At 41.6% G+C, this 25,313-nt stretch overlaps 1 protein-coding gene across 9 annotated transcripts in view; it reads left to right on the top strand.

The window, feature by feature from the left end:
* baiap2b (BAR/IMD domain containing adaptor protein 2b) overlaps nt 1–25,313 on the top strand; it is a 77,550-nt gene that overhangs the window by 28,511 nt on the left and 23,726 nt on the right. For 8 of the 9 annotated variants that reach the window (XR_014893680.1, XM_085285451.1, XM_085285450.1 and 5 more), the window contains 4 exons: nt 4,526–4,612; nt 19,240–19,301; nt 20,198–20,269; nt 21,472–21,609. Coding sequence is in view for 8 of the 9 variants with exons in the window: in XM_085285451.1 (XP_085141577.1) it covers nt 4,526–4,612; nt 19,240–19,301; nt 20,198–20,269; nt 21,472–21,609 (359 nt within the window). In the remaining variant the exon portion in view is untranslated. The remainder of the gene's footprint in view (nt 1–4,525; nt 4,613–19,239; nt 19,302–20,197; nt 20,270–21,471; nt 21,610–25,313) is intronic. The other variant, XM_085285452.1, reaches the window with a different exon arrangement.

The raw sequence follows: 25,313 nt of genomic DNA, 5'->3' as shown, positions 1-25,313 counted from the left end.
CCTTGTACAGTATATGTATTTAGATAACACACGCCTCCAACCATGTTGAGCTCATTTATTGATAAGAAAACCTTCCAGCTCTGCTCTTAGATGTCACTCTGTGGAGGGAGGAGGATGAGGAGGAGGAAGAGGAGGTTATCGGGGTCGTATCATATATTCAGTGATGGTGCAGACTTGCTTGGTATGCTGCGTGCGGTTTCGAACCGGGCTCTCCTTTGTGTGCTCGGAGAGGAAATGCAGGGAAGACTCGGCAGCCTGCAAGAACAATAAAGAAGGCCTCACTCTAGTCTGATAGATAAGGCTAAAAATAGCCCTGCGACTCTCTGAGTGGGGATTACACTTCATCAATGCCAAGCAGCGGCACAGAGGCAGAGTTTAGAGTGGGGCTGGGCACCCAGCAAGCATCTATTGTCATAGGAAAAATGCCAGTGCAGCCCCTCCTCATACTAGAAGTGGGGCGGCAGCTTGACATCTCAGCGGACTGAGAGGACCAGAATGATGCAGGAAGGAGCCTGCTTTCTGGGCTCGATGAGCACAGTGTGGTTTGGGATGTAGCGCTCAGCCAAACTCTCTCTTTATTAAAATCTTAATTGCAGCGTGGTGCAGGGCTGCAGCAGAAACGTGGGAGCTGTGCGGCTGGAACATGCTGTGCTTGTGGAGAAAGAGGAGAACACATGTGAAATCAAATAAAAGGAAGATGTCAAAACTGGGCTGTTCAGCTGAGACTGAGATTTCTGTCTTGTTTGGTGACATCACTGAAAAATCGTTGGTCTCAGTGGAACCTTTAAGCTTACAAGAGTACAAAGATGTGTCTACTGATGGCTCTGTGATTTAGTAATGGCCAACCTTTTCTTCAAAAGCAGTTAATTAAAAACTAGTAACTTTAGTTTATCTTTAATCTGCTTGTTTGGTTCAGTTACCATAAAACAGGAGAATATTTGAAGCTGTAATCAGGAGCTGTCTTTTTCCAAATTTAGCCCATTTATAAACGAGACGTTCGGGTTTTGAGCTGAATCAGATTTGTCTGCTTTCTGTGGAGGAATGTGAGAGGAGGCTTGATTGAGGTTGTGGAAAGCTTGATTTTGAAATTGATGACATTAACATGAGTCACGTGTCACCAACCTCAGCTGATTTAAACCTTGTTTATGTTTCATCTGCTCTGCTCTGTATTGGCTTTATATCACTGTTCTAATCCTCTTTACAGGCAGGTCCTCCTTTTCCTCGTCCTCTGCCTTCTTCTTCTTCTTCTTCTTCTTCTTCTTCTTCTTCTCTTCTTCTTTATTTTTTCTCCTGCTTCTGTGCCTCTCTGTCACTTTCCAGCTGACAGACAAGCAAAGCATTCCCTGGAGCTAATCCGGCTTCACCTGGACCTGCTCTCCTCCCGGCTGAGATTTCTCTGCACATCGATTAAATTAGCCTTGCTCACCCAGCCATCTTAGCCTTACCTCCATCCCCTTGCTTTCGCATCCACTCATATCCTACCTAAGCTTAACTCAAGCCAGGCTTCAGAGAAGCCAGAAAAGGGTCTTGGCCTGTCACTGTCATAGCTTACGGAGGAGGGTTGCACTGCTGTGTAAAGACTTTTGTGGCTTTTTATTCCTGGTTTTCATAAAAGAGTCCTCACAAAATCGTCTTACTGGAGAAATGAAATTGTTAAGTGCTTGTGCAGACTGAGAAGCCAGACGCTGTCTTAATTTACAGAACAATAACTTGCATAGCTCAGTGTCTCCGCGGACTTCTAGATGTGAATAGATTTTCATTGTTTTCCATGCGGGGATATGAATACTTGTCATTTTCCTGCTCTCTCTGTGGGATTCTGCATGAACCTTCTCTGGCAGTTCAAAACACACTCATCAACATGACGGCCCTGTAATAAACTCAGCGCTCATCCATATGTATATCCTGACTGGGCATGTGTCCTCTGTCATCATGACTTTCACTCCCCGTGTAGCTGACCCCTGACCTGCTTTAATTCACCGTCACTGCTGCCTGAGGCTGTCTTGCCCTCATTTCTAAGCCCTGAGTCACCGCCGTGTCTCGGCTCGTGTCCCCGGCTTCTGTGGCGATACACCGCAGAGAATAATGGTCGACAGTATTTGAATTGTAGAGTGCTTACACATCACTGCTGTGAAAGGGTTTGTCAGCATATTATTATGTATGGGGCTGTAAAGATGTGAGGTGCCATTAGGATTTTAAAGCTTTAGTTCATCCAAATTACGAGAATACTTATTTTTTCTGCTTATGCCATGCAAATCATTTTTATTGTCTGTCATAATGTAAATTTCAAGTGCACCAAGTGGCACATATTCAAAAAAGCAAACATATTGTTCACCTACTTGGTGTTTTTGCTTATATTTCAGAACCTCTACAGCATCTGTGTTTAATTTAGTCCAAAATCTGAGGGTCCAGGTTCATAACTAATTTGATTAGACTAAAACATTTATAACCTGTATATGAAGGACAAACTTGGAGTTTTAAACCACCAAAAGAAATTTAACTCAATCAGCTAGTTTATTAAACTAGAGAAGAAACATTACTCTGCTGGTCTAGATTAAATTAGATGAGATTAGATTAGATTAGTCCTTATTGTCTCCCTTGGGAGAAATTTGTCTTGGACAAGCGAGGGCGACACGTCACATAAAATCATAACTTCACACACTGATAATCGCCCTGAAGTTTGGTGCCTCATACCTTTATCAAGACAATGAGGAAATCGGTTTTAAGATTAATCTCAAGCAGCTGCATATAAGTTACAAGTGCCATTAGCTTTCTTTATTCCATTTGTAGTTCGTTACAGCATTATTGAGCAGATTCAAACAGGTTTTGGATCCATAAGGGTAAACAATGTTTAAAATGCCCTCACGTTATTCGTATTACATGGCACTGAATAAAAAAACAAAACAAAAAAACAATACAAATATTCATATTTTATATTTTTCATGTTTCATTTCTTCTCATTGTATTTCCACTTCTCCAAAGAGGCTGTTATAGTTTCATAATTATTATTTTTTAAATATACAGAGTTACCTTTTGGGATGGATGCAAAGTGCCTTTATGCAGTACGACTGATTTCAGGCTGAGTTTTCCTCCTCCACTCATCTGTATCACACTCACAACCCACAAATAAACGATAAAATAAAATAAAAGTTTCAACATCAACACAACAGACAAAGTCATCATCAGTTTCAAAGAATGGAATAAGATCCTTCTCACGATGGTTCCTGGAGCCGAGAGGCTTTTCTCACTGAGCCTAGACTAACTCATGTGACCCTGGCTGAGTGAATAACCAAGGGACAGATCTTCAAAGTCTTCATCACTACAATGTTGTGCAGCCAGAGACTAAATATCACCAGACTCTGATAAACTAGACCAGTTTAAATGGGAGTTGATATTTCGACTTAATGTGATGCAGATCTATAACTGATGACAGGTCAGGGTAACTGATGGATGATTTAATTTTGGAACTGTATCCAGAAAAAAGATCAAATAAACAAAAGTAGCAGACATAAAATGATTCTGTGATCTCTCCATACCAAAAACCCGAGCTCTTTCCCCTCCCCTCAGTTCCTGCTCTCTCCGTCACGCTCTGTGTGTGCTCCGTCACATGACTCTATTTCCTCTATTTTCTGAGTGCTGCCTACTCCAATCAGAGAATGTATCAGATGATGATGATTAAAAACGTATAAACCTAAAATTTAGATCAGTGAAATGCAGGATTTGTCGGGTTGTCGGTTTACTTCAATGTGATGTCTACTTGAAAACTGCATTGTTTTCACATTTTAGACATAAGATTACTGTATGATGGGAGGAAACTAAGAAACAAACTCATTGTCAATATATAGCCCAGAATAGAGAAACCTTTTTTTCCCCTTTATGACCTGAAAAAGAACCTTTGTGCAACTTACAACAAAATTACTTTTTTTAAGCATTAAAAATGTTTCTCCTGGTAAATTATAAATAAGGAAAGTAATAATAAACGAGGTAAATAGGAAATAAAAAAGTCAATTAAGAAGAAGAGAGTCTGTTGGTTTCAAAATGCCCACATTTCAAATTTGGAAATTTACTGAGTGATTCTGCTGAATATAGGAAACCTGTTAGCTGGATGGTATTCACTTTGCAAGAAAACAAAAAACATATTACATTTTCTCTGTTGACCCAGAATCTGACCAAAAAAGAAATCCTTTAAAACTGATTAGAACAGGGAAGATGAACAAATAACATGTTTGTTTTTTTAATTTTCCTGTAATTTGGATAAACTAATCCTTTAAAATAGATTTTTCCAAAGTAGTTTGTGGTGAAAGGTTGTGCTTTGCTTTTTAACCTGGCAGTCTTGAGATTTCTGTTTCCTGTAGTTGCCTCCATAGAGCTTTTTCTTTTCCCGCCTGGTCTCCATTTCCGCCTGTCGATCTCCCAACCTTACCTCTCTGGGGGAGGGGAGGGTTGTAGGGGATGGTTGCAGAGCTGAAGAAGACATCATTTCAACTCCGCACCCTTGATCTGATGCCCAATGCTTCCATGTTTCCAGGTGTCACATATGCTGCAAAGGGCTACTTCGACGCTCTGGTGCGGATGGGCGAGATGGCCAGCGAAAGTCAAGGCTCTAAGGATGTTGGTGAGTCCTTGTAGTGGCAGTAGCACCCTTGATGGGGTACAGGGGGGTTACACAAGCAGATGGTGGATGGGATCGTGCTGTAGGGCAGAAGCAGCTGATGACCAACCTGAAATTGGACACACACACCCAAACACACACTCACAGATGTTTTTCTAGCACTTAAGTGCTTCAGAACGTTGTGTAAATCTTAAAGATGAGCATTAGCCTGTCTTTTCCTGCACTTCAGAGCTTATTTGATACATTATCACCTCCAATTCATACAGTGAAACACATTCTGGTTCGAGAAGAATTAATTCTGCATGATTGTCACAGCTTGCCCATTTGGTTAATCCCTTGTTTCCTCACATTCCGGAAAGATAAAGGCTTTCCAGTCACTTTTTTATTGCACCGCTGTGAGCGAGTAATAAATTTACAAATTTGTTTGGCATTTGGTATTCACAAGAGCGCACATGGCGAGGTGGATTTGCTTTCTATTCATAATAAGCCCTCAATATATTTACAGTGCTAATGAAAAATCTTCCTGTTTTGAATGGCGCTTCCAGCAAGTTGTCAGGATAAAAATTTCCCAGCTCCCTTTGCTCTCACGCAGCGTGTCGTCTGGTTTCGGTTGGATCAGCTCTGGTTCTGTTTGGTATAGACGCAGCTATAGTGATAACTGGTGTTGATGAGAACTAGCTGATAGCTGTTGTATGAAGCAGGACAGCACTGTTATAATTGTAGACCAGGTCACATGCCGGGGCGTGTGCAGAGTCTTTGTTAGTCCGGGATTGTGGAGGCTTCTTCTTTCCTTCACCTTGATGGGATGTAAGATAGCAGGCGTGTCCTGAATCAGCAGAGGAGAGGAGGAAGAAAGGATGGAGAGATGGTTAGAGGAGTGTGAAACAGACATATCTGAGGTGACTGAGGAGGATATAAAAGCTGCATCCATTATTCATGTGAGGACCTTTTTTGGGGGCTTCCTCGCATTTCTTCTGGAGCTACATCTTTTCGCTTTTCCTCCCTTTCTCTCTTTGAGCAAATACCGGGTAGAGCTCCAATATGAAAAGCTCTTTTCTTTATCTATTCGGTTTCGCCTCCATGATTTTTTTTATGTAGTTTGAATCATTTTCATATCACACTGTTTTAGGGTTGAATGTTTAAACATCCAAGCCGGTGACTAACTTTAAATATAAATCATTAAAGCCACTTAAAAGTAGGAGGAAAGGCCTTTGCACACCAAGACTATTTTCATCATGAGTAAATATTTCTCCCAAAATGTCCGTCACAGTGTTTTGCAACTGTTTGTAGGAGTCACTTATTGTGTATATATGCAAATATGCACTACACATGAACGCTTTTCATACATTAGAGATGATTCTTTTTAAAAAATGCAAATTTTTGACTTTGTGTGCAAACTCCTTAACAGGACATCCCATCATCCATCTCTGCATCCCCATTTCCATCAGCTTGGTTGCTCTTCTGTTTGCCTTTCATGCTCTCTGTCCTCCACGACTGTGCTTCTGTAGTCTTTTTGTCTGCATGTTTGTGTTTCTTTTTCAGTTTCTTTTTCTAGCAGCCTAACCATGACTCAGCAGCCCTTTAACAACTCAGCAGAACTTCCCTCCGCCTCCAGTGAAATGACAGACTAGGCTGAGCAAAATGGATTGATGCCGTCTCTGCATATCAGCAGCGCTCAGAGCGGCTGTGGTCTGTGCAGAGCGGAGGGGGAGCCCTTCTGACGGCGGTTATTGCTTTTGTGGATTCTTTAGCATATTCCATTACTGGTGTTAAGCCTCACGGCTTCACTGAATTACCTGATGAAAACAGAAGAAAAATGTAGTTTGTGGATGATTCTGCAGTCACTCGGTATGAAGTGTGCAATTTATATCAAAGTTCTCCCAGTTAATCCATAGATGACAGTGTCTCAGTGGGATTTTCTTTTCTGCAATAGTAGTAGACAAATATGAACGTTTTCTGGAGATACTGAATTATTAAAAATACATGAGCAGGCGATGAGAGATAATTATCCAATTTTTCTCATTAGACCAATTCAATGATACGTTATAAAGTAAACAGCCTCCTTTTGCCAGTTTTGCCGGTTTTGCTCCAGAAGAAGCCGGAGGAAACACTGAGCACCATTGTTGCTGCATAATGTGGAAAAACTCCCAAGCCTGCCAGCTTATTAATTAACAGATAACAAGGGTTGTGCGTTTGGTTTTGTGTGTGTGACTGAACTAAATTTCCTCAGCTGGCACATGTCTGTAGCTGTGACCGGAGCCACGAGCACAGAATCCCAGATAAGCAAAACTGTGTGTGCGTGTTTGCTGGGGATAATCACTCATCCAGGCCTTTACCACAAACTTCATAATTAATGAGGAATGAAGGCAGATTTGTAAAATCGTCCAACTTGTAATTGTTCCTTTAATTGGGTTTTGTTGAGGAGAAAATGTGTTGGCGCCGTGGAGCTGAAGTAACAGGGCCGAACTACAGACTGCTTCAACTCTCAAAGTGAAATCTGGCAGAAAGGCTCCGCCACCTCCAACTGTACTCTCTGAAACAATGTAATTAATCACAGCGCATTAAGATGAACAGCAGCTAATGGCATTAGCACATGAGCAGAGGATGGAGAGTTGCATGTGACAGGGTGAAATGAGGAGGGGAGTGAAGTCGGGCTGAGAAATTGACCTTGATGGTCAAAGAGAAAAATTTAATGTGGGATGGAAAAAGCACTGGACTGTTGATGAATTAGCTCACACATTAGCAGCTCTGATCTTATCCAGGCTAAATGGATCACTGCCGTTCCTCTTAAATAAAAGATGGCGCAAAAGTTGATCATATTAGACATTATTGAACAGCTTTAAGTTACAATAAGTGTCCTGTTTGTGGAAGATCTGATGTTTTAATGAAATCGTGAATGAATCTTTGAGGCTGACGTTTGCAGTTTGAGTCTGTGATAGTTTTTCTTGTCCTGTAATTGTAAATGGTGAAATCCACTTTGTCAGATGGCGTTTGTGCCTAATCATTAAGCACAAGGCATTTTATAGCAGTGGCACCTGGTCAATACTGGTTGCCTGTCCTAAGTTGGTCTGCAGAGTCCACTTGAGGAGGCTGAAAGGGTGGAGGTGGGCTAAGTCACAGGTAAGTCAACCATAAAAACCACTTGGTTAGATTAAGGCATTGAAAGTTACTTATTTGGTGAAATTTAGTGGTTTGATTTAAAAGGCACCCTGCACCTTACCCCAGGTGGCAGCAACCTTCGACCAGTACCATAAGTTGCTGTAGGACCGTGTGGACAGCCTAGCTTCAGTGTGGCGAAGGAACTAGTTCCTAACTGAAACTTCTGTCTGTGTATATTCCCAGTTATCCATTTCATGGTAACCTGTAGATCCTGAAAAGATGTTTTACCTCTTCAGAGCTTAAGAAGCCTCTTAGATGAGAGCCGGAACAGCTTAAAAACCTGAAGAAGTCCAGCTGTGGTTTTTTTCAAGCTCTGAGGACTTCTACATGGGTTTGCTGTTCTGTTTCTGGCACTATCACCAAACAATGACTCGTAAAAAAAGCAAAATGTAAGCCTTGAAATATAAGCATACAGCAAAAAAGGTTGACTTAAGGATTTCTGGTGACACCAGCGGTAAAATAGTGTTGTGGATTTCTTCTCCTTACTGGCCACTTTGAGCATTTTACACCAAAAAACATGTTCATTCATTCATACAAGGCGTTTATCCTTCACATACAGCATTATATATGGAGTATATGGATGTTCACACACTGATGGATGCATCAGAAGTGATCGTGGGTTCAATATGCTGAGTGAAGCTTCGATGTCTCAGTGAGAAGCTGAAGCTGCGATCAGTGGGAGACCGCCTCTACTATTTGAGCGTGAGTCGCTGAACTAATCCAGCCTTTACCCGTGAATAGCGTTACAAAAAAAATGTAATAAGGACTAATGCATGTTTCATAATAAAGCCTCAATCTGCTTTTCAACCCATTTTCAGCACCAGTTATTAACAGCAGAGGTTTATGAATGTGTCAAACTGCAAAAGAAGTTCTAACACAGAGATGCTCACCACGGTGTTTTTAAACTAAACACTCTGGCAGCTTTGTGTGTCACTTAAGAAGCAGCTGTGGAGACATGGGAACAGTTTAATAGTAGACTTGAGCTGCCGACACACAAACACATACTCATAAATAGACTTATTGTACAAGCAAACACCCTCACATGCCAGAGCAGGCCATAATCAAACTGACTAAAAAGCAAGAAAGCATTACATGATTATTATCCACTCCTGCAGCCTTAAAATAAACTGACACACATCTCCACACGGGGACAGAGATGGACCGTGTGGTGTCATACATGCTAAACAACACTTGAGAAACTGTGACAGCAAGAGGAAATGATGCACCGCTGTGCTTCATTCACTTGTTCTTAATTTACGCGATGCTGTCAGAGTTTGAACAACTGCTCTGCTGCATGACTCCCTGTGAGGAGAGACGAGATACTCCATGACTGCAGAGTGGAGTGTCATCCCACTCATCCTCTCCGCTTTCACTACGCTCTGTGTCTGCGAACGCCCCCGCTTTGATGTGGGAGCTCAGGCAGCCCTGGGAGAACACGCCGACTCTGCACACATTTCTAAAAATAGATTAAGTGAAACGCAGCGACTGGAGCTGCTTCAAAGCAGGAGGAGAGAGGAGCTCGGCGCGCGAGCCGCAGCCCAAACATGGTTCGCCGGTGATGTCAGTATCGATGAAAATGACATTATCCTTCTTCCGTATACTAAATATGGGCATGGTTGTGAGCAAAAAAATAGGAGGCTCCTGCAGTTCCGGTTCCCCTTTGTCCATATAAGGTCTCTGCCATTCAAATGCAGCGTTAGGCAGGGATTGTACTCACTCAGGTCTGTGCTCAGACACAAAACCTGCTGGAAGCATGAGGAAAAACAGCCCTTTGGCTTTTCTTATCGTTTCCTGCAGTACAGCTAATTTAAAATCAGCAGACTGTACATCCAAACCCGCATTCATTAAAATCTACTTTAAAATCTCGTCATTACTCAGGCTTTTCACGTATGTCTTACCGCAGGTAGAACATGGAGCAGGATTGTTCAACAAAACAGGATTAATATCATGAGCCTTATAAAAGATGACCTCATTAAAACTGTTCTGCTCATACAAAGTCTGCTTGGGGTGGCAGCAAATGGAGATGAGATCCAAATGGAGAAGACATCCTATTCAGATGTTCAAACTACCTCAGCTGTCGCCTCCTGATGTGAAAGAGCAGGAGCTTCAAGCCTCCTCTGGATGTCTGTCTTTAAGGCTGAGGACAGCCAGTGGCAAAGATGCAGCTTCATATGTGAGGGTTCAACTGTAAATCGACTGGTAGATCAAAATCAAATCAAAATCAAATCAAAATTTATTTATATAGCACATATTAAAAGAAGCTTTGCCTTCTGGCTCAGCTCTGTCTTCGCTTGGATTCTCTGGTACATTTACATCACCGCTGATGCCGCACCGGTTCAGCTCACGCTCCATCTTTTCATCACTCCCGTGTAAGACCTTGAGATAACTGAACTTCACCGGTTAAGAAGTCTTCCCTCAGCTCAGACAGAGCCACAAACTGTTCTCCAGCATAGATTCTGATCCCGGGTTTCTCACAGTCTTCTCATGGTAATGTTCCGATGAGGCCAACAGAGCAGCATCATCCCCCATTCTGTCTTTTTTACAATTAGATTAGGACATTATTTTCTAAAGCACTGATTTATAGCGCTTTCACTATACATCAGCTCTTAGGTAGATTTTTATATTTCTGTGTCTGTTATTCATGAAATATATTAATTATTGTTTAATTCCATAGTAAGCACAAAGACCTCATGATTCCTGACTATCTTCCACCAGAACTCCAGCTCACTTGGGATGCGTGTGAGCAAATTATCGTGGTGTATCCGCATATTTTATGCTCTCATTTTGTTCCTATTCATCAAATTAAAATCTATCCCGTGTCTTCTCATTGCCGTGGGCTGAGCACTCTGTAGCATAACATCCATCTCATTAAATCAATTTAAGGTTAATTTAGATGGCCAAATTTAAGGTCCAGGAAACAATTACCCTTTGGATGATTAATTCATTGCAACACATATTAGAGAACTGTGTCGACCTTTAAGGCATATTTCTCCACTTCAGCCAACATACTGTTAAAGGATAGCACGCTTTCACAAATGGGAACAGGGCTAGATGCAATCAGTGACTCAATTAGGCAACGGTGGGGGAGAATGTAATTCTGACGGGTCAGAAAGACAAAAAAATTCCTTCCTGTGGTTCAATATTCATCAGCAAATTTCACTGTATAATTTTCCCCTCATTTGTCTCTCAAATAATTAGCTGGTGTTGCAGAGGGAAGTGGTTTGAATCGCCTCTCATGCTGCACAGCTGGATGGCGGCAGCAGAAATATGAGCACTCGCTCTTTGAAGCAGAGGTAGAGAAAACAAGATGAAAGCAATAATAAAGGCTCGTAAAGAGGGACATGAAAACATCATTTGTGACATTCTAAGGCCATCGCTTAGGGAAATTCTTCCATAATATGCACAACTGGTGTCCCTCCAAATGTGTCTTGCTTGAAATCTCATGCTGCTCAGCTTTAGGGAAAAAAAAGCTGTTGACCCCAGTGTAACCCTCATTTTTCTGATCCAGCAAAGGCAGAATTTCCCCTGAGCTTCAGCTCCAATCTGAATTCAGCCAACATTCATTCTGCATAGAGGGGAGAAAATGCAGCAGGAGCAAATGACCGTGTATAACTTTAAAAATCATTGATTGCAGCATTTTGAACCATCGCTTGACGTGCAAAGTCAAAACGAAAGGATATTACTGGAGTTTACACTCAACTGGAATGATGAGGGACACAGCACAGGATGATAAATCAGTTAGTGTTTGCTTTCATGCCGAAGCGAGGACAGTTTTCCTTTTTCTGTGGAGAGTTATAATTTTTTTTCTCCTGAAGGTCTTAGTACATAATGAAGTAAGTACATCCCATCTCATCCCAGGGTGTCTGCTACTGCCCTTTAGATGTCCTTTAGATACTACTGATGTTGCAGAGATGCATTAAGGTATACTTTGGCACTTTAATGAACCGGATGCAGCAATTTAGTCTTTCAGTCCTCTTTTAAAACTCTAAAGAGTGCAAAGAGCCGGGTGGTAGGGGACGTGGTCGAGTAATGCTCTACACTGCACATAAACGATGGACATAGTCACTGAAATTTCCACATTTTGAAGAATTAACTTTAGCATTTTAGCTGCTGCTGGAACCTGGGGACGGGTCATAGGGGCAGCAACGTAAGCAGAGAAGTGCAGACTTCCTTCTCTCCAGTCACCTCGTCCAGCTTATTCAGAGGAGCTGAAGGTGCATACTCTCCAGCATGTCCTGGGTCTACACCGAGGCCACCTCCCAGATGGGCATGTCTAGCACACCTCGCCCAGGAGGAATCTTTGTCAGGGTCCTGAACCGTGTCAACTGACTCCTTTTGATGTGGAGGAGTAGCAACTTTACTCTGATTACTCAGAGTGACTGAACTCCTCACCCTGTCGCTAAGTTAGTTGGAAGCTATCCTTTGGAGAAAGCTCATTTCCACCGCTTGTATTTGTGATCCCATTCTTTCATTCACTACCCAAAACCCGTGACTGCAGATCAAGGCGGGCGAGGCTTAAATGCTTACCTGCCAGCACAGCTGTGCCACCAACTTTTAAGCCTTACCAAAATCCAAACTTATGTGTGATTAAAAAAATAATATTTGATATATATTCCAAAATATATACTATATAAATATTTTGGAGCTACCCTCTTGTCGTCATTGCCAGTCGTTAGAAATGCACAGGTTTGTCAGCCAGGAGACTGCTGTTTGTGTCCTGTCTGGTAGCTTCATGATTTACACTTTGTTTGGCTTTGTTTTCACTTCCTCAATCAATCGGACTAAATTAGGACAGAACCAAAGCACGCAGTGTTCCAAAAGGGCTTAAGATACAGTTTTTGTCAGCTTTTTTTCCCTAACTGGTGATGTAACCGAAAACCCAAGTGGCTAATCTGCGACTGGGTACCAAACTATCCTTCCTCTGCCCGGACATCACCAGAGCAGAGCTGCCCTGCTAATTTAACTTCCCTTTACTGCTCCTGCCTTTGTCCTCATGTCACCCCAGGTGGAGAGGGAGGATGCAGAGAAACAAAAAGAGGAAGAAACAAGAGACATGGTGAAGAGAGAGATGCAGAAGAAAGAGCAAGGAAGGCGAGACAGGAAGCGATGTGCTCCCGGCTCGTTAGCAGCTTCCACCCAGTCTCTTGGCAAATCAAAACCAAACTGCCGAGTGAGCACAAAGGCCGGAGCGCCGGCACTTTGATCACCTCCACCTGCCCTTCATTAATACAACCCACTGCAATTCATCAGCACTTTAAAACAAGCTGTCTTGTCAACAGTGAGCTGGACGTCTTTTTGGGTGTCAGTCAACTGACAAAAAAGAGATCAGCGAGGGATTGTGTAGTGATTAATTTAGCAAATGTCTCTAATGGGATGGTAATGTGGCTTTAATAATGTGTTGGACTATAAAATGTCCTTGAGCTGTCGCATTGTCCTTGATGTGGGTAGTCGGCCAAATGGTGACTTAATGATGCTGATAATAGAGACTCTGATCTGAGACACTTTTCATACATGCGAGTCGTTTCGCACAGGAAGCTGTTGTTAGGCTCTTGATGCCTGTCTCCTCCCAGGCTTGTGGGATTTTCTCTTTCTGCGTGTTTATCCATTTCAAAAACCGAACATAGTGGCACTTGTCAGCTCATTATTAACTTATTGTCACCAAGCTGTAGCGTGAAGCTGTCAATGAATTCTCCTCTGTCATGCCTTTTTAAAGCAATGCCCCATTTAGTGGAAGAAGAGATGTTTATAGGCTTGAAATCCACATTATACCCTGATTCCCACTGTCGCCTGTGCCTCAGTGTGCTAACTCTATACAAGCACACAGAGCAAATATATCTTCTTTTTCTTTATTTGTACATTTCTCACTGTGAGAAACGATTAGAGGTCAGAAGTAATGATTTAAGATGACACAAATTGTGTTTACCTGCCTGGGTCTCTGTTGATTTGTCGAAATCCCATCCACCACTCTGTGCCTGCGTCTTTGTAGCAGCTTGCATCTTCTGCCACAGATGATCACTCTTCATTTAGCACCCCATCAGCCACCACGTAATGATTATGTATAGCCAGTCATTCCTATCGATCTCCTGTAGCTCGATCGCGCTTTTAAAAGATTCATTTTTCTTTCCGATAAACTGCAGAAGCGAAGACGTCAAACAGCCCAGATCTAAGATGACATGTTTACACTCACTTCAGCGGGATTTGTGCCCTTATTGTAATTTATAAGATGAAACGCAGTGACAGCTTTTAACATGTCAGCTTGGGTTTTTACTGCCGGTGGAGTGCAGGATTATAGCTGGACTACAGATGCACCAAAAGTTATGCTGATTAACTGCGAGTACAACAAAAAAACTTGTTATTACTTTGTTGTCAAGTGGATACTTAAAATCTGAATGCTAAATCAAGCATTGTTACTACTTCTGGGGAAATTTGCACATGTTCTCGGGGGTGTTTATATGCACCCTGATGCAGCCGGTGTTTAGCAAAATTAAAGACCCAGAAGAGCACAACAATAACGGTGTCAATCATGCGGCATTGTGGAGGACAAATCTCCCCGCAGCACCTTGTACTCCCTTCACTGCAGCTTTCTGGGGATTAGAGCTGCTTGTTTGCTTTCAGCCTTCTATAATACAGTCCCTGCAGAGATGCACACTACATAAAACACTTTCCTTCATATGGCCATTAACTGTGGCTCACTCCCTCCTTCTCACTCTTTAAAGCCCAGGAGCTGCATGGAAAAGTAGCTGGGGTAATAAACCCAGATGTTAGCGCTGCCCTTTGGTTGCCCAAATGAGTAATGGGCTTGTTCCCACCCTGCAGTCTGAACTGCTCTTACTGCACATATCCACTGACAGAGTGTGGTTTGGCAGTTGAGTCACTGGAGTGTTGAGCGAACTGTGATTGCTGCTTTTTTTCTTTTAAAATCAACTTTACTCCACTTTTGGTTTCTCAGCATTTATGAGTCATTATTTCTCAGCCCATCTATGTTGAGCTGTTGTGTTTTTCTCATGTGTGCTGTAAACCTTTGAATCTCACTTAATTGCTTTTGAGCATTAGGTTTTCATTTGTTAGCTAGATGTGTCCTTTTTGTGTTAATTTTTCCAAGAACAGCATGAAGGAACAATGTCATCCTAGGTGGAAGACAATGCGACTAACTGTGAGAGTGTGGCCTGCTTGAGTCTTGGTTTGTGAGAACATTTTGCAGACAAAAGCAGCGATTGTGTATTTAATCTTTAATTGATCTGGACCTGCGTGTGCTGAGTGTTTTACTCCCTTTTAAGCCTCAGATGTTGTGATCGGCTCTGATTAACAGTAAGCAGCTTACTTCTGCTGGGTAGAAGTCCGATATTTCACAATGCAAGGTGGAGAGATTTTGGATTAGATGGGTGCAATTAAACAAGAACATCCAGGAATTTGGGGATTTTCCAGGTGATAAAAGCCTGTGGGTCAAAGCCACAGAGGAGCACTGTGAGACCTGTTGGCTCTTTAACAGTTTTTTTCTTTATTACAAGTTGGTTTTCATTTTTTGACCCTTGTTCCCATTGGCTGTAATAGTATTGAACTTTGGCAAATGGATCAGGAGATGCCTTTCAAATTTTACTTATTTATAGAAGATCGGTGCAGCCATACTGAGATCTGCTGTTGGCTTTGCACTGTATAGTGTATTGCTGTTTATTATTGTGCTGCTTGACAAATAAAACACCAGAACACCACCGTAACTGAAGGTCTACCTCTCAGTAGAGCATATTCAAATTCAAATTCAAATTTTATTTGTCACGTACACAGTCATACACAGTACGATATGTAGTGAAATGCTTGGACAACTGCTCGTGACCTAAAGAAAACAAAAAAGGAAAAGGCTATGAATAAGATAGGAAATAAATATGAAAAATTAAAAAGGGTAAATTTAACTAGGAAGGAATAAAATATAAATTAAGGTTAAAAATGAAATAACTGTACAACACAAATTAGAATGAAGGGTAAGGTATTTATCAGATAATTTGATAAAAGTGCCAATAAAGGCAATAACAGCACAAATGTAGTTAAGCTGTGTGGTTCAGTTTTTGGTAGCAGGCTGCAAACTTGCTTATTTCTGCTGTAAAGTTGAATATTTAAACGTAACCGTCTCACTTTTAGAGCCTGCCTCAAGTGGTCATTAGAGGTATTGCAGTTTTTGGCACATATGCGTTGCTTCATTGTTCAGCTGCTTGTCTCTTACTAAATTGCAGACATTGTGGTGATAGTTATGCTCCCATGCCAGCTTGTTATCAGTCAGAACTGCCCTTGGAGGCATAAAAGCTCAAACGAGGATTTATTTATTTTTATATGCTTCAGCAGCTGGTGGCAGGGTCACCATCTGCTGCTCTAAAGTTTAAAGTGAAGTGAATGTCTCTAAAGTTAAAGTGAGATGCTCTCAGTATGTTGATGTGGAGACTGAACTCTGGCCTGCAAGGGGATGAGAATCAGAGAGAGAAGTCTTCCTCCTCAGGGACAATGAAGAACAACGTAAATTAGCCTGCAGGTACATATTTAAAAACCCAGAAATATGACCAAGGCCAGTTCTTTAAATGTTATTACCAGCTGAGAGGCAGTTTTGTTGGCAGTGAGGGAGGAAGTATGGAAACTAATGTCTGTGTGATTTAACACACTCGTTTCTCTCTATTTGGACATTTTCTGCTAATATATGGTGAGAAATTCTGAATATTTTCTCAGAGGGAAATATAAAGGAAAATGGCCAGAAATGAGAATAATAGAAATAAATTAACAAGGAAGTTGAATCCTCCCCAAGAATCTGATATTTTGTTATATTCTAGAAATGAATGCCCCTTTAATTGCGCCCTCTCTTCAGTATTCTGCTACCCCCCTCTGGCTGAAATCAACATTGGTGCAGTTGTGTGTGATAGAGGTGCTTGAGTTCAGCCCGGTCGCCGTCGCTTGTCGATGGCCAGCGGCTGTTTATTAATGGATGGGATGGGAATGTGCGTTGGGTGTCCTCCAAGAATCAAAGGAGAGTTTTGAAAGTACACATCAGTGCATTTATCTGCCTCGCTGGCCCCAACGCCCTATTCGCCGGCAGTCAGACACTTCCACAGCGTTATAGCCTTTCGGTGCATTTTCATAAGGAAGCAGGAGGCTTTAAAGTAAGCTGGTGCGTTGGATGAGAAGGGCTGTGGGCTCAACTCCCCTGTGTGGCTTTCTGTTCTGCATGCATGAGTCAGGTTTGCCTCGTGTGTGACATTGGAGTTTTGTGTGAGGTTAAAGGGCAGCCAGGATGACATCTTGAAGAAGTTAAAATCTTGTACTGAGAAACTGGTGACAGCAAATTTACAAAAGAGGGATGTGCTGCACGGCTCTGATAGCTATTAGCAAGAAAACAGAAACCATTTACTTTGTGTGTTTTGTAGGACTAATAAGATTACCTTATTATACTGACAGTGACAGGCAGAAGCTGTTGCAAATGAAGCAAATAGGGGAAAGTAGGGAAGAATGACGGCAAGAAAAAAGGCTGGTATTGACCTCAGCTGCTATACATCTATCTGAAATACTCAAGTTATTTAGCAGAAGCTTGGATGCAGACTTAAATCCAGTCCCCTTAAGTAAATATAAACTTCTTTTCCTTCCACCTCTGCCCCCACCTCCTCCTGCTCCGACCTTTCCTAAATCCCCTCTATCTCATCTGCATGAACACAGCACTTCCATTAAGCCCATTAATCCTGTCCAGGCAGCCCACTCTCTGTGTCCCCTCTGACTGTCCACTGTCCGGTGTTCACAGGTCTACCAACACACTCGCATACACCCTTCGCTCAGACTCACTTCAAGTCAGCGCTGCAGCGGCGTACATTATCTAATGTCAGCATGCATTATGCAGGAGGCAGATGAGTGACATTAATATATATTAGTGGGTTCATTTGGAATAAATCGGGTGCTTTATGGTGCCGCTGCAGCTGTAAGATGTACTTTAATTTAGGCTTTTTCATAAAATACCAAGAGCGGTTTACTTAGTGTCTTATATTATTAATATTATATTCTTATATTGTCTAAGAAAAGGGAAAAACTTCTGTATTTCCAAATATTATGGTAGATGTGCAATAAGAAACTGCAGTACATGTACAGGATGTTCTATGAGATGTGTTTGTTTTTATAGATGATTAACTATTATTTTCTTAAGGCATGTGAGAATATTAGGTTTCCTTTCATTTATAGGTTATATATAATGTTACTAGTACATTACTTTTTAGTATTAAAGTATATTACCTTGTTTGTAGAGCTTCACTGATGCTGGGTTTTTGAGGCAGATACTGAAATTTGAGAATTTACAAAGCATACAAGTAGGGATGCACTGATCTGGGCTGATGTTTTAAAAAGTGCTTGGATTCAGATAAAAATATGTTTAAAAAGAAATTTGTAATTTCACAATTTTTTAAAATGTAGCCAATCCAAAATTATTGATGAATATCAAAAAAACAAAATTGCCAGTATATCAGTTTTCCCCTATTTACGTGTGTTGATTTCCATACGCTGGACAGTATTTCGTTGACAAACAAGAAGCCGACACGAACATTTAAATAATACATTTCACGACCAAATTAATACCCCAGTTTTTAGTCAGTCCTAACATCTGCATGAAAAATCCAGTGTCCGTCTGAGCTCTGGTGATGCGGAGAGTACGTAGATGGTTTGTAAGGGCAGGGTCAGACTAACTGCCTGTCTGAGTGTTTTTCTGTGTGAAATCTTGTTGTGTGTCTCATTTTTCCTGGGGTAGTTTGATCTGTCACTGTCTCTTCAGGTCTCTATCCCTCTGTTCTTTGCTCAAACTAGATCTTTTTGTTCCTTTTTTTGTTTTTTGTTTTTTTACAATGCATTGCGTATTCAGAAGAGGCAGCATGTAGGTATCTTAAAACAATGCGCACCTCCCTGGCTGCATGAATCATCCTTTACTTTCTACTTAGTTTTTTGTGTTTTGTTTCGTTCTCTATTTTTAGCTTTGATTTCTTTCTGGGGTCTGCTTCTTGGTGTTTCCCCCTGTTATGTTGTAGTAATACATATGTCTTATTGCAAGGATGAAATACTAAAGATTTTTTCTTTTACCATGCTGTTCCTGTGTGTTTCTTAGCAGTAGTGTTGTAAGCTCTTGGTAAAAGGGAAATCCACATACTTTCAGTAGGTTTCTTGGTTAACACTCTTATTTTTCATTCATTAGCGCATATTTCTCGAGTGCACTTTTAATTTTTGTCACTGTTTTGAGTTTCGTCTGCTTCGTCGATATCACGAGCTGTCTCATTTTGTCCTCTTCCCTCGACACCGTACACCTGTCTCTCATCTGTTTTGCGCAGCTGCATGGTCTCTCTTTTTGCACGATGTGTGTTGCTCTCACACAGAGTTTGAATGATTTAATATCGCTATCTTTTTTCCCTCTCTCCCTCCCCTCCCTTCTCTCTTTTTGTTTATTGTCTTTCTTTGTCTTCTCTCTCCAGGGGATGTGCTCTTTCAGATGGCTGAAGTGCACAGACAGATCCAGATCCAGCTTGAGGAGATGGTGAGCATGTGGTGGTGGTGTTGCTAAAATCAGCAGTTCTTAAGCCTCGAGCCAGACGGATTGTGGGATGGTTGCTTTGGAGTCACACGATATATTTTAACATTTAATACCCAGCAGGACACACTCCCTACTGTACACGAGTAGCTTCTACTGTAAATCCAGTTTCTAATGGCAGCAACTCTCTTTATTTGCTATGGTTTGTTTACTGATACTCTGATATGTAAATTACAGTCATTACAGACTGAAAACATTCTCATTTCACTTCTCCAAAAGGTCTTTATTTGAATCCAGCAAAGAGTAAATTGGCCAATTGTGGCAACATTAGAAGGAAACGCTCAGTCAACAAAAAGAAACAGCGAGGAGCATCCTGTCTTTAATGTTTATGCAAATTGTGTTAAAGGGTATTTTGCAACTGGAATCCTTGATCTTTTGGATAATAGGTGTCAAAGATTCAAGGTAATAATGATATTTTTTTGTGCAGTGGTACAAGATGCAGATTAGAAACTGAGCAAATATTAAATTTTTATGCAAATATTTCATTCGGTGCTGACTCTCAGCAAGTTAAATAGAACTTGGGTTATATGAACATATCCAAAGGAGAGAAGGAAGGTCACAGTATATTATGTGCAGAATCCAGTCTATACTGTCCTGTGTTCTCTCAGCTTATACGTGCACACAGGCAGCAAACTCGGTGCACACTGCCAGACACCCTCCTTTATTTGCATTGTAACTGGAAAAGTCTCACACTTCACGGCATTCCTCTGCACCAACACTAACTCATGAGTGACGTTCCTGTTTTAAAAAGAATCTGCTGTGGTTGATCATGTGACTGCTTGAGGTTTCAGTGCATTTTGTTGTTTCTTGCATTGTGTTTGAGGCTTTTCTGTGTCTTGCAGTTAAAGTCGTTCCACAACGAGCTGCTCACAGAGCTGGAGAAGAAGGTCGAGCTGGACGCGCGATATCTGAATGTGAGATTCCCTTCTTCACAAGTCACTAAACTGTGCCGCTCTGATGGGCCTTTCAGCCTCTTATTGTTTTGGTTTGGCTACACTGTTGCTGTTTAGTTCAAACGCATCACTTTGAAAAATACTTGCTGTGTGCTGTTGGAATAAAAGCTGCAGACTGGTTTAGAAACCACCTGGAGAAACTGGTGGAGACCAAAGCAGCGCTAAAAGAAGACTAACTGATGGACACTAGCTAGCCTTTACTTGATTCAGTCAATTTCATTCATCTCTAAAATGTTGTAGACGTTCATAGACAATGATACCGTTTAGTTACGCCTACCTTGTGCTTTCCTGAAGCATTTCATGGACATTCGTTGGGTACTTCTTCATGTTTCATTTTAAGGAAAAAAAGATCCCGGCTTAATTGCATGAATTTTATGAAAACCACTTGTGATAAGAATTACTGCTTGAGGAGATTCTGATGGCATAATATTCAGATTCATTATGTAACAGGACACCTGCCCCACCACGAGCTTGAATAAAACATCCTGTTGGACCTCTCATGGGAGTGAATTTATGTGGAATACAGTAAGAACCACATTCTCATAAAATCACTGGCTCGGAGTCAAAATGCACTCCTTAATTTTCCACCGGCTTTCATCCAAACCACTGCAGCAAGTTACATAAATCACATCCTATTCTGTCCCGTGAATAGTGAGAAATTCTGGGAAACTGAGGAGTTTTGCACAAAAAGAACAAAATTAAGTGGAGGAATTTATTTGGGGTGATCTGTGTTTGGAATCAGCCCCCAGAGCGTTATGTAATGCTAAACAAAGGGTTTCTAAGCACTCTTGGAGGGCTTTTGGATGAATGTCACTCAAATATGTTTTCAAAAGAATGCTTTAATTTGATTTGCATGTTCCTTTAAGTTGTTAGGAACATATTATATAATGCATACTATTGACATGAACACGCTACAGTTGATGTTGTGATACATACATGTGATACACAAAGAAAAGAAAAACATCCGATCAGGAAACAAAATATTGGGAGTGAGGAGGAGAAATAAGAGACCTCAGTTCTCCTGTCTCAGTGATGCAGAAGCTGACCACTTGTCAAATAAATGTCTGCCTCTGTCAGTGTGAAACATCATCTGCTGATGCTGACACGTGCGAGCAGCTCTGCTGTGCCCCTGCTGACTTTGTGCTGCCCCCCTTCCCCCCCAGGCTGCACTGAAGAAGTACCAGATGGAGCACAAGAGCAAAGGGGAGAGTTTGGAGAAGTGCCAGGCAGAGCTAAAGAAACTGCGCCGGAAGAGCCAGGGCAGCAAGCACCCGTCCAAATATGGGGACAAGGAGATGCAGGTCAGTGTGTGAGTGTGTGTGTCGGTCAATGTAAATGTGTGCAGCTTCTTCAGTGGATCAATAAAGAAAAAAGCAGATGTCTATGGATCACCAGTATCCGTATGGCTATCTGCAGGACCTCTTTTAAAAAAATGCATGGCAGCATGGCTACAAATGCCAGTGCCAAAAAAATGTGATCCGGCTGGCTTCAGGCCAGCATGTGGCGCAGACAACCTGCCAGTCAGCTTCTGCTGAAAATGTCTGTTTCACATAATTCACTCCATCTTTATTTCAGTAGTGTCAAAATTCGAAACGCCAACAGAGACTTTTAGTGAACTCGTGCTGACTTTTCAGTCTAACACACTCGGCTCCTCCTGGCTCACAGATGCTTTCCCTCCTCCTGATGGGATTTGAGCCTCAGTGCGCCTAGTAATCCGTGACTGCTGCCGGTGCTGATGGGATAGGACGTGCTGAGCTGAATGGGATGTGGCCCCCGACCGTGCATTCGTGCTTTGTGTACCCGGTCTCTGAGGGGAAGTGGAGATAGCGAATGTTACCACTCAGACAACAACACACAAATTTTAATTGAGACTGGAGTTTTAGTGTAGATCATAAAACAGTAGATGCCAACAGACATAGTAATATTTAGTCTACTCCCCAATAGAGTAGACAAAATAAAGCCATGTGGGTTTTAGACCTACCAGACTGATGATTTGGGTAACGAGCATTATCCTGTACATGCTGTTTAAATGTTGCCTCTAAAATGTGTATAAAATACCTTAAGAACCCAAATAAAAAGTCTATGGGAAAAAAGTGATGAAACTCTTATATATTATACTAATAAATCAAAGAATCTGTAGAGATGTTGCACCTAAAGAAAAGATCTGACAAAGCAACAGAAGCAAAATAGATGCTGATGCATAAAAATTGCTTATGTCCTGCTAGATTTAAATTTCTGTAAATTAAATTCAGTTTTATTTATATAGCACCAATATAATATGAGCCATGTTAACCAAAGCTAACATGGCTATGATCGCCGGTGTTGCACCAGTTTAAGAAAAAAACCAAGCATTATGATAAAAGGAGCTTGACTACATCTATTTGGTAACTGTTCAATGCACTCCCACAACTTTTAATAATTTATCTGTGTCATTAGTTGCTGCACTTATCGGCGTTGCATAATATTTGTTGACAGTATCTAGGCCAGGTGAATGGGTTGAGTGAGGCATATTTCTCTCGTGTCCCGGTAACTGCTTGAGCGGAGGCGTGATTAGACGGTGCAAGTCTCTGCGCTCTCATCTGTAGGTGTTGCAGTGACACATGGTGGGCGTGCCCTCTTATACAACCTGCACAGGAGATGCTGCTGTTAGCTGCTGTGATCTGACAGGCTGATAGAGAGTGAGGATGCAAAGGGAAGGAAGATGATATCCTTTTATGTTCTTATGCTTCTTAGTTAACGTTTGCACACGTATGCAGCCTTATATAGGTTAGCCTTAATTGGCTTCAATCCGGAAATCGCTTTTGTTACAGCTGCAGCGTCATAAAGTCAGTTTCAGGCAGATTTTGCTGTCTCCACAGCTGGCTGTCTGCTTACTCAAATGTCACACACACTTGTTTATGTTTGTATATTTGGGTGTTAGCAATATGCTGAATGTATGATTGATGGACCTCTGAAGCTTATATGTGTTGTCAGCACTTACAATATCAAATTAAACTCAGTGTAAAGGGGAATATGGGGCTTCATCTGCTGACAGCCTGTCAAGCACAAAACAAGTACTCACCTGCAGCTGCACTGGGTAAAAACAGAGGTTCACACGTCTCTTTAGAGGTAATTTCTCTGTCACATCAGCTATTGCTGTTTGAACAGAGCACTGGTCCAAAGTATGTATTGTAAGTTCCCTTCCCCTGAAATGTATTACGGTCATTGTTAGCTGACTTGATACTATTTAGAGATCAGTTCTGGTCCAACTTACAAAAATTTACAGAAAGAGAGGTCATCATATATCATGAAGTCATACACAATGTGGTTTTAACTTATTGTTATACTGCAAAGAAAACAGGGATCAGAGGCTAAAAAGCTAATTGTGCAGCACATATAAAGGCTGAAGAAGTCGCCCTGTGCTGCTCTGTGGGAGCAGCAGGGGAGGTAATTATTGTGTAATTGTTAGTGTTGCCGCAGTGGATGGCTGCTGGAGCATGAAGGGGGCGGCCAAGTCGGTCGTTCCAAAAATCGATACGGGGGGCTGGGTGGGGGGGTTCAGCTGCAGCATGAGGAACACCAGCACAGGGTCTGTCATTCCCTCTGGGCCTTAATGTATTATTGGGTGTGAAAGCTCCGAGCAAGAGCAGCCACGTCTTCACCTTTTGAGTATGCTAGCATGTACTGTGGACCTCCTGACTAGCCTTAGCACAGTCAGAGGGCAACAGCATGTTTAAAAAGCCAGATTCTTGTTGTGCATCATAAGGGCTCTCGTGGGAATCAGGTCTTGGCAGGAACAAGTGACACCAGGCAAAGGTGAAACACAGATCTGCCTTTTTGTAGCATGGCATACAGCAAGGATCTGGGTGTTTTCTGGCAGCAGCAAGCTTGAAAGTTTGCTTACTTCCTTCCATGAAATGAGGCCATCACTACAGCATCCTCCACTGTCTAACTTTTAATTAAATGATGGCACAGCTCACCGGTGCCTTCTAGAGCAGCGAGGAAGAGAAAACACAGATTAAAGTAACTGCCGCTCGTTCCTCCAGCTCAAGACTGATGTTAATATTAAAGCGGGCAGTTCTCAGGGGCAGCAAAACTTCTCTTTAAGCACAGCACACAGTCTGATGTGTTTGTTATTTGGACTCTAGGTTTAGGTTATGCTCATTAGAACAGTTTTATTCATCCTCCAGTTTAACATTATCATGTTTCAATGGAAAGAATATCAACATCAGTACTTCACATTATGATTAATGCTGCAAGAGTTACAAGGTCAGTACATTTGCAGAATCCCAGGATGATAAGAAGAGAAATAAAATGTTTTTTAAAAAAGCTGAATAGAATAAAAAAGAAACCATTTTCTTCTCCTTTGATATTCATGAACTCTAAACTCAGGAAAACACTGAATATAAAACAACATAACTGAATAATCTTCAGTAATTTAGCAATAGTTGTATCGTCATCCTGTCAAATATGAGCGTTAGTGAGTTGTTTTTATTTTAGATTATTGTAAATAAATATACTCTGTGCTTTTTATGCTAGTTTTTACAAAACAAGACTGACATGGCCTTTTACTACTTTTAGAGACAGTACTAGTAATAAAAGTATTTGATGAATTTGCATTATAATTAGCCGTAATCGAGTCGCACTGGCACTTGAATGAAGTCTCGTCGGTGGTCTCTCATCAGCGCAGAGCCATTTCCCTTTATACGCTTGTTCGACTCACTGCGGTCTCCTAAATCATCGATGTCCTACTGAGAAAAATACACCAGCATGCTTTTCCACACTTTTCTGAAGAAAGTCTCGTCTTTCTGAGATCTCTTCTGTTTGGGGCCAACTCTGAATCTTCCCACACTGATTGATTGCAGAGACTTCAGCTCGTCCATTTTATGTGCAGCTTACAGAAACTGTGAGATGACCACGCTTAGGACACAGATCGTTCGTGTGTTTCATAAAGGGACAGAACATATCTGCAGACACTTGTTTAATGCATATTTCTGCATATTGAGCAACGATGTCACAGATATTC

Source organism: Mchenga conophoros, linkage group LG8, assembly GCF_057382185.1.
Source record: "Mchenga conophoros isolate Kocher_MC1m ecotype Shallow Benthic linkage group LG8, M_conophoros_male_GT1.1, whole genome shotgun sequence".
In the NCBI taxonomy this organism is placed as follows: Eukaryota; Metazoa; Chordata; class Actinopteri; order Cichliformes; family Cichlidae; genus Mchenga; species Mchenga conophoros.
Note: the sequence above shows the minus strand (reverse complement) of the source record. Positions and strands in the feature narration are given on the sequence as shown.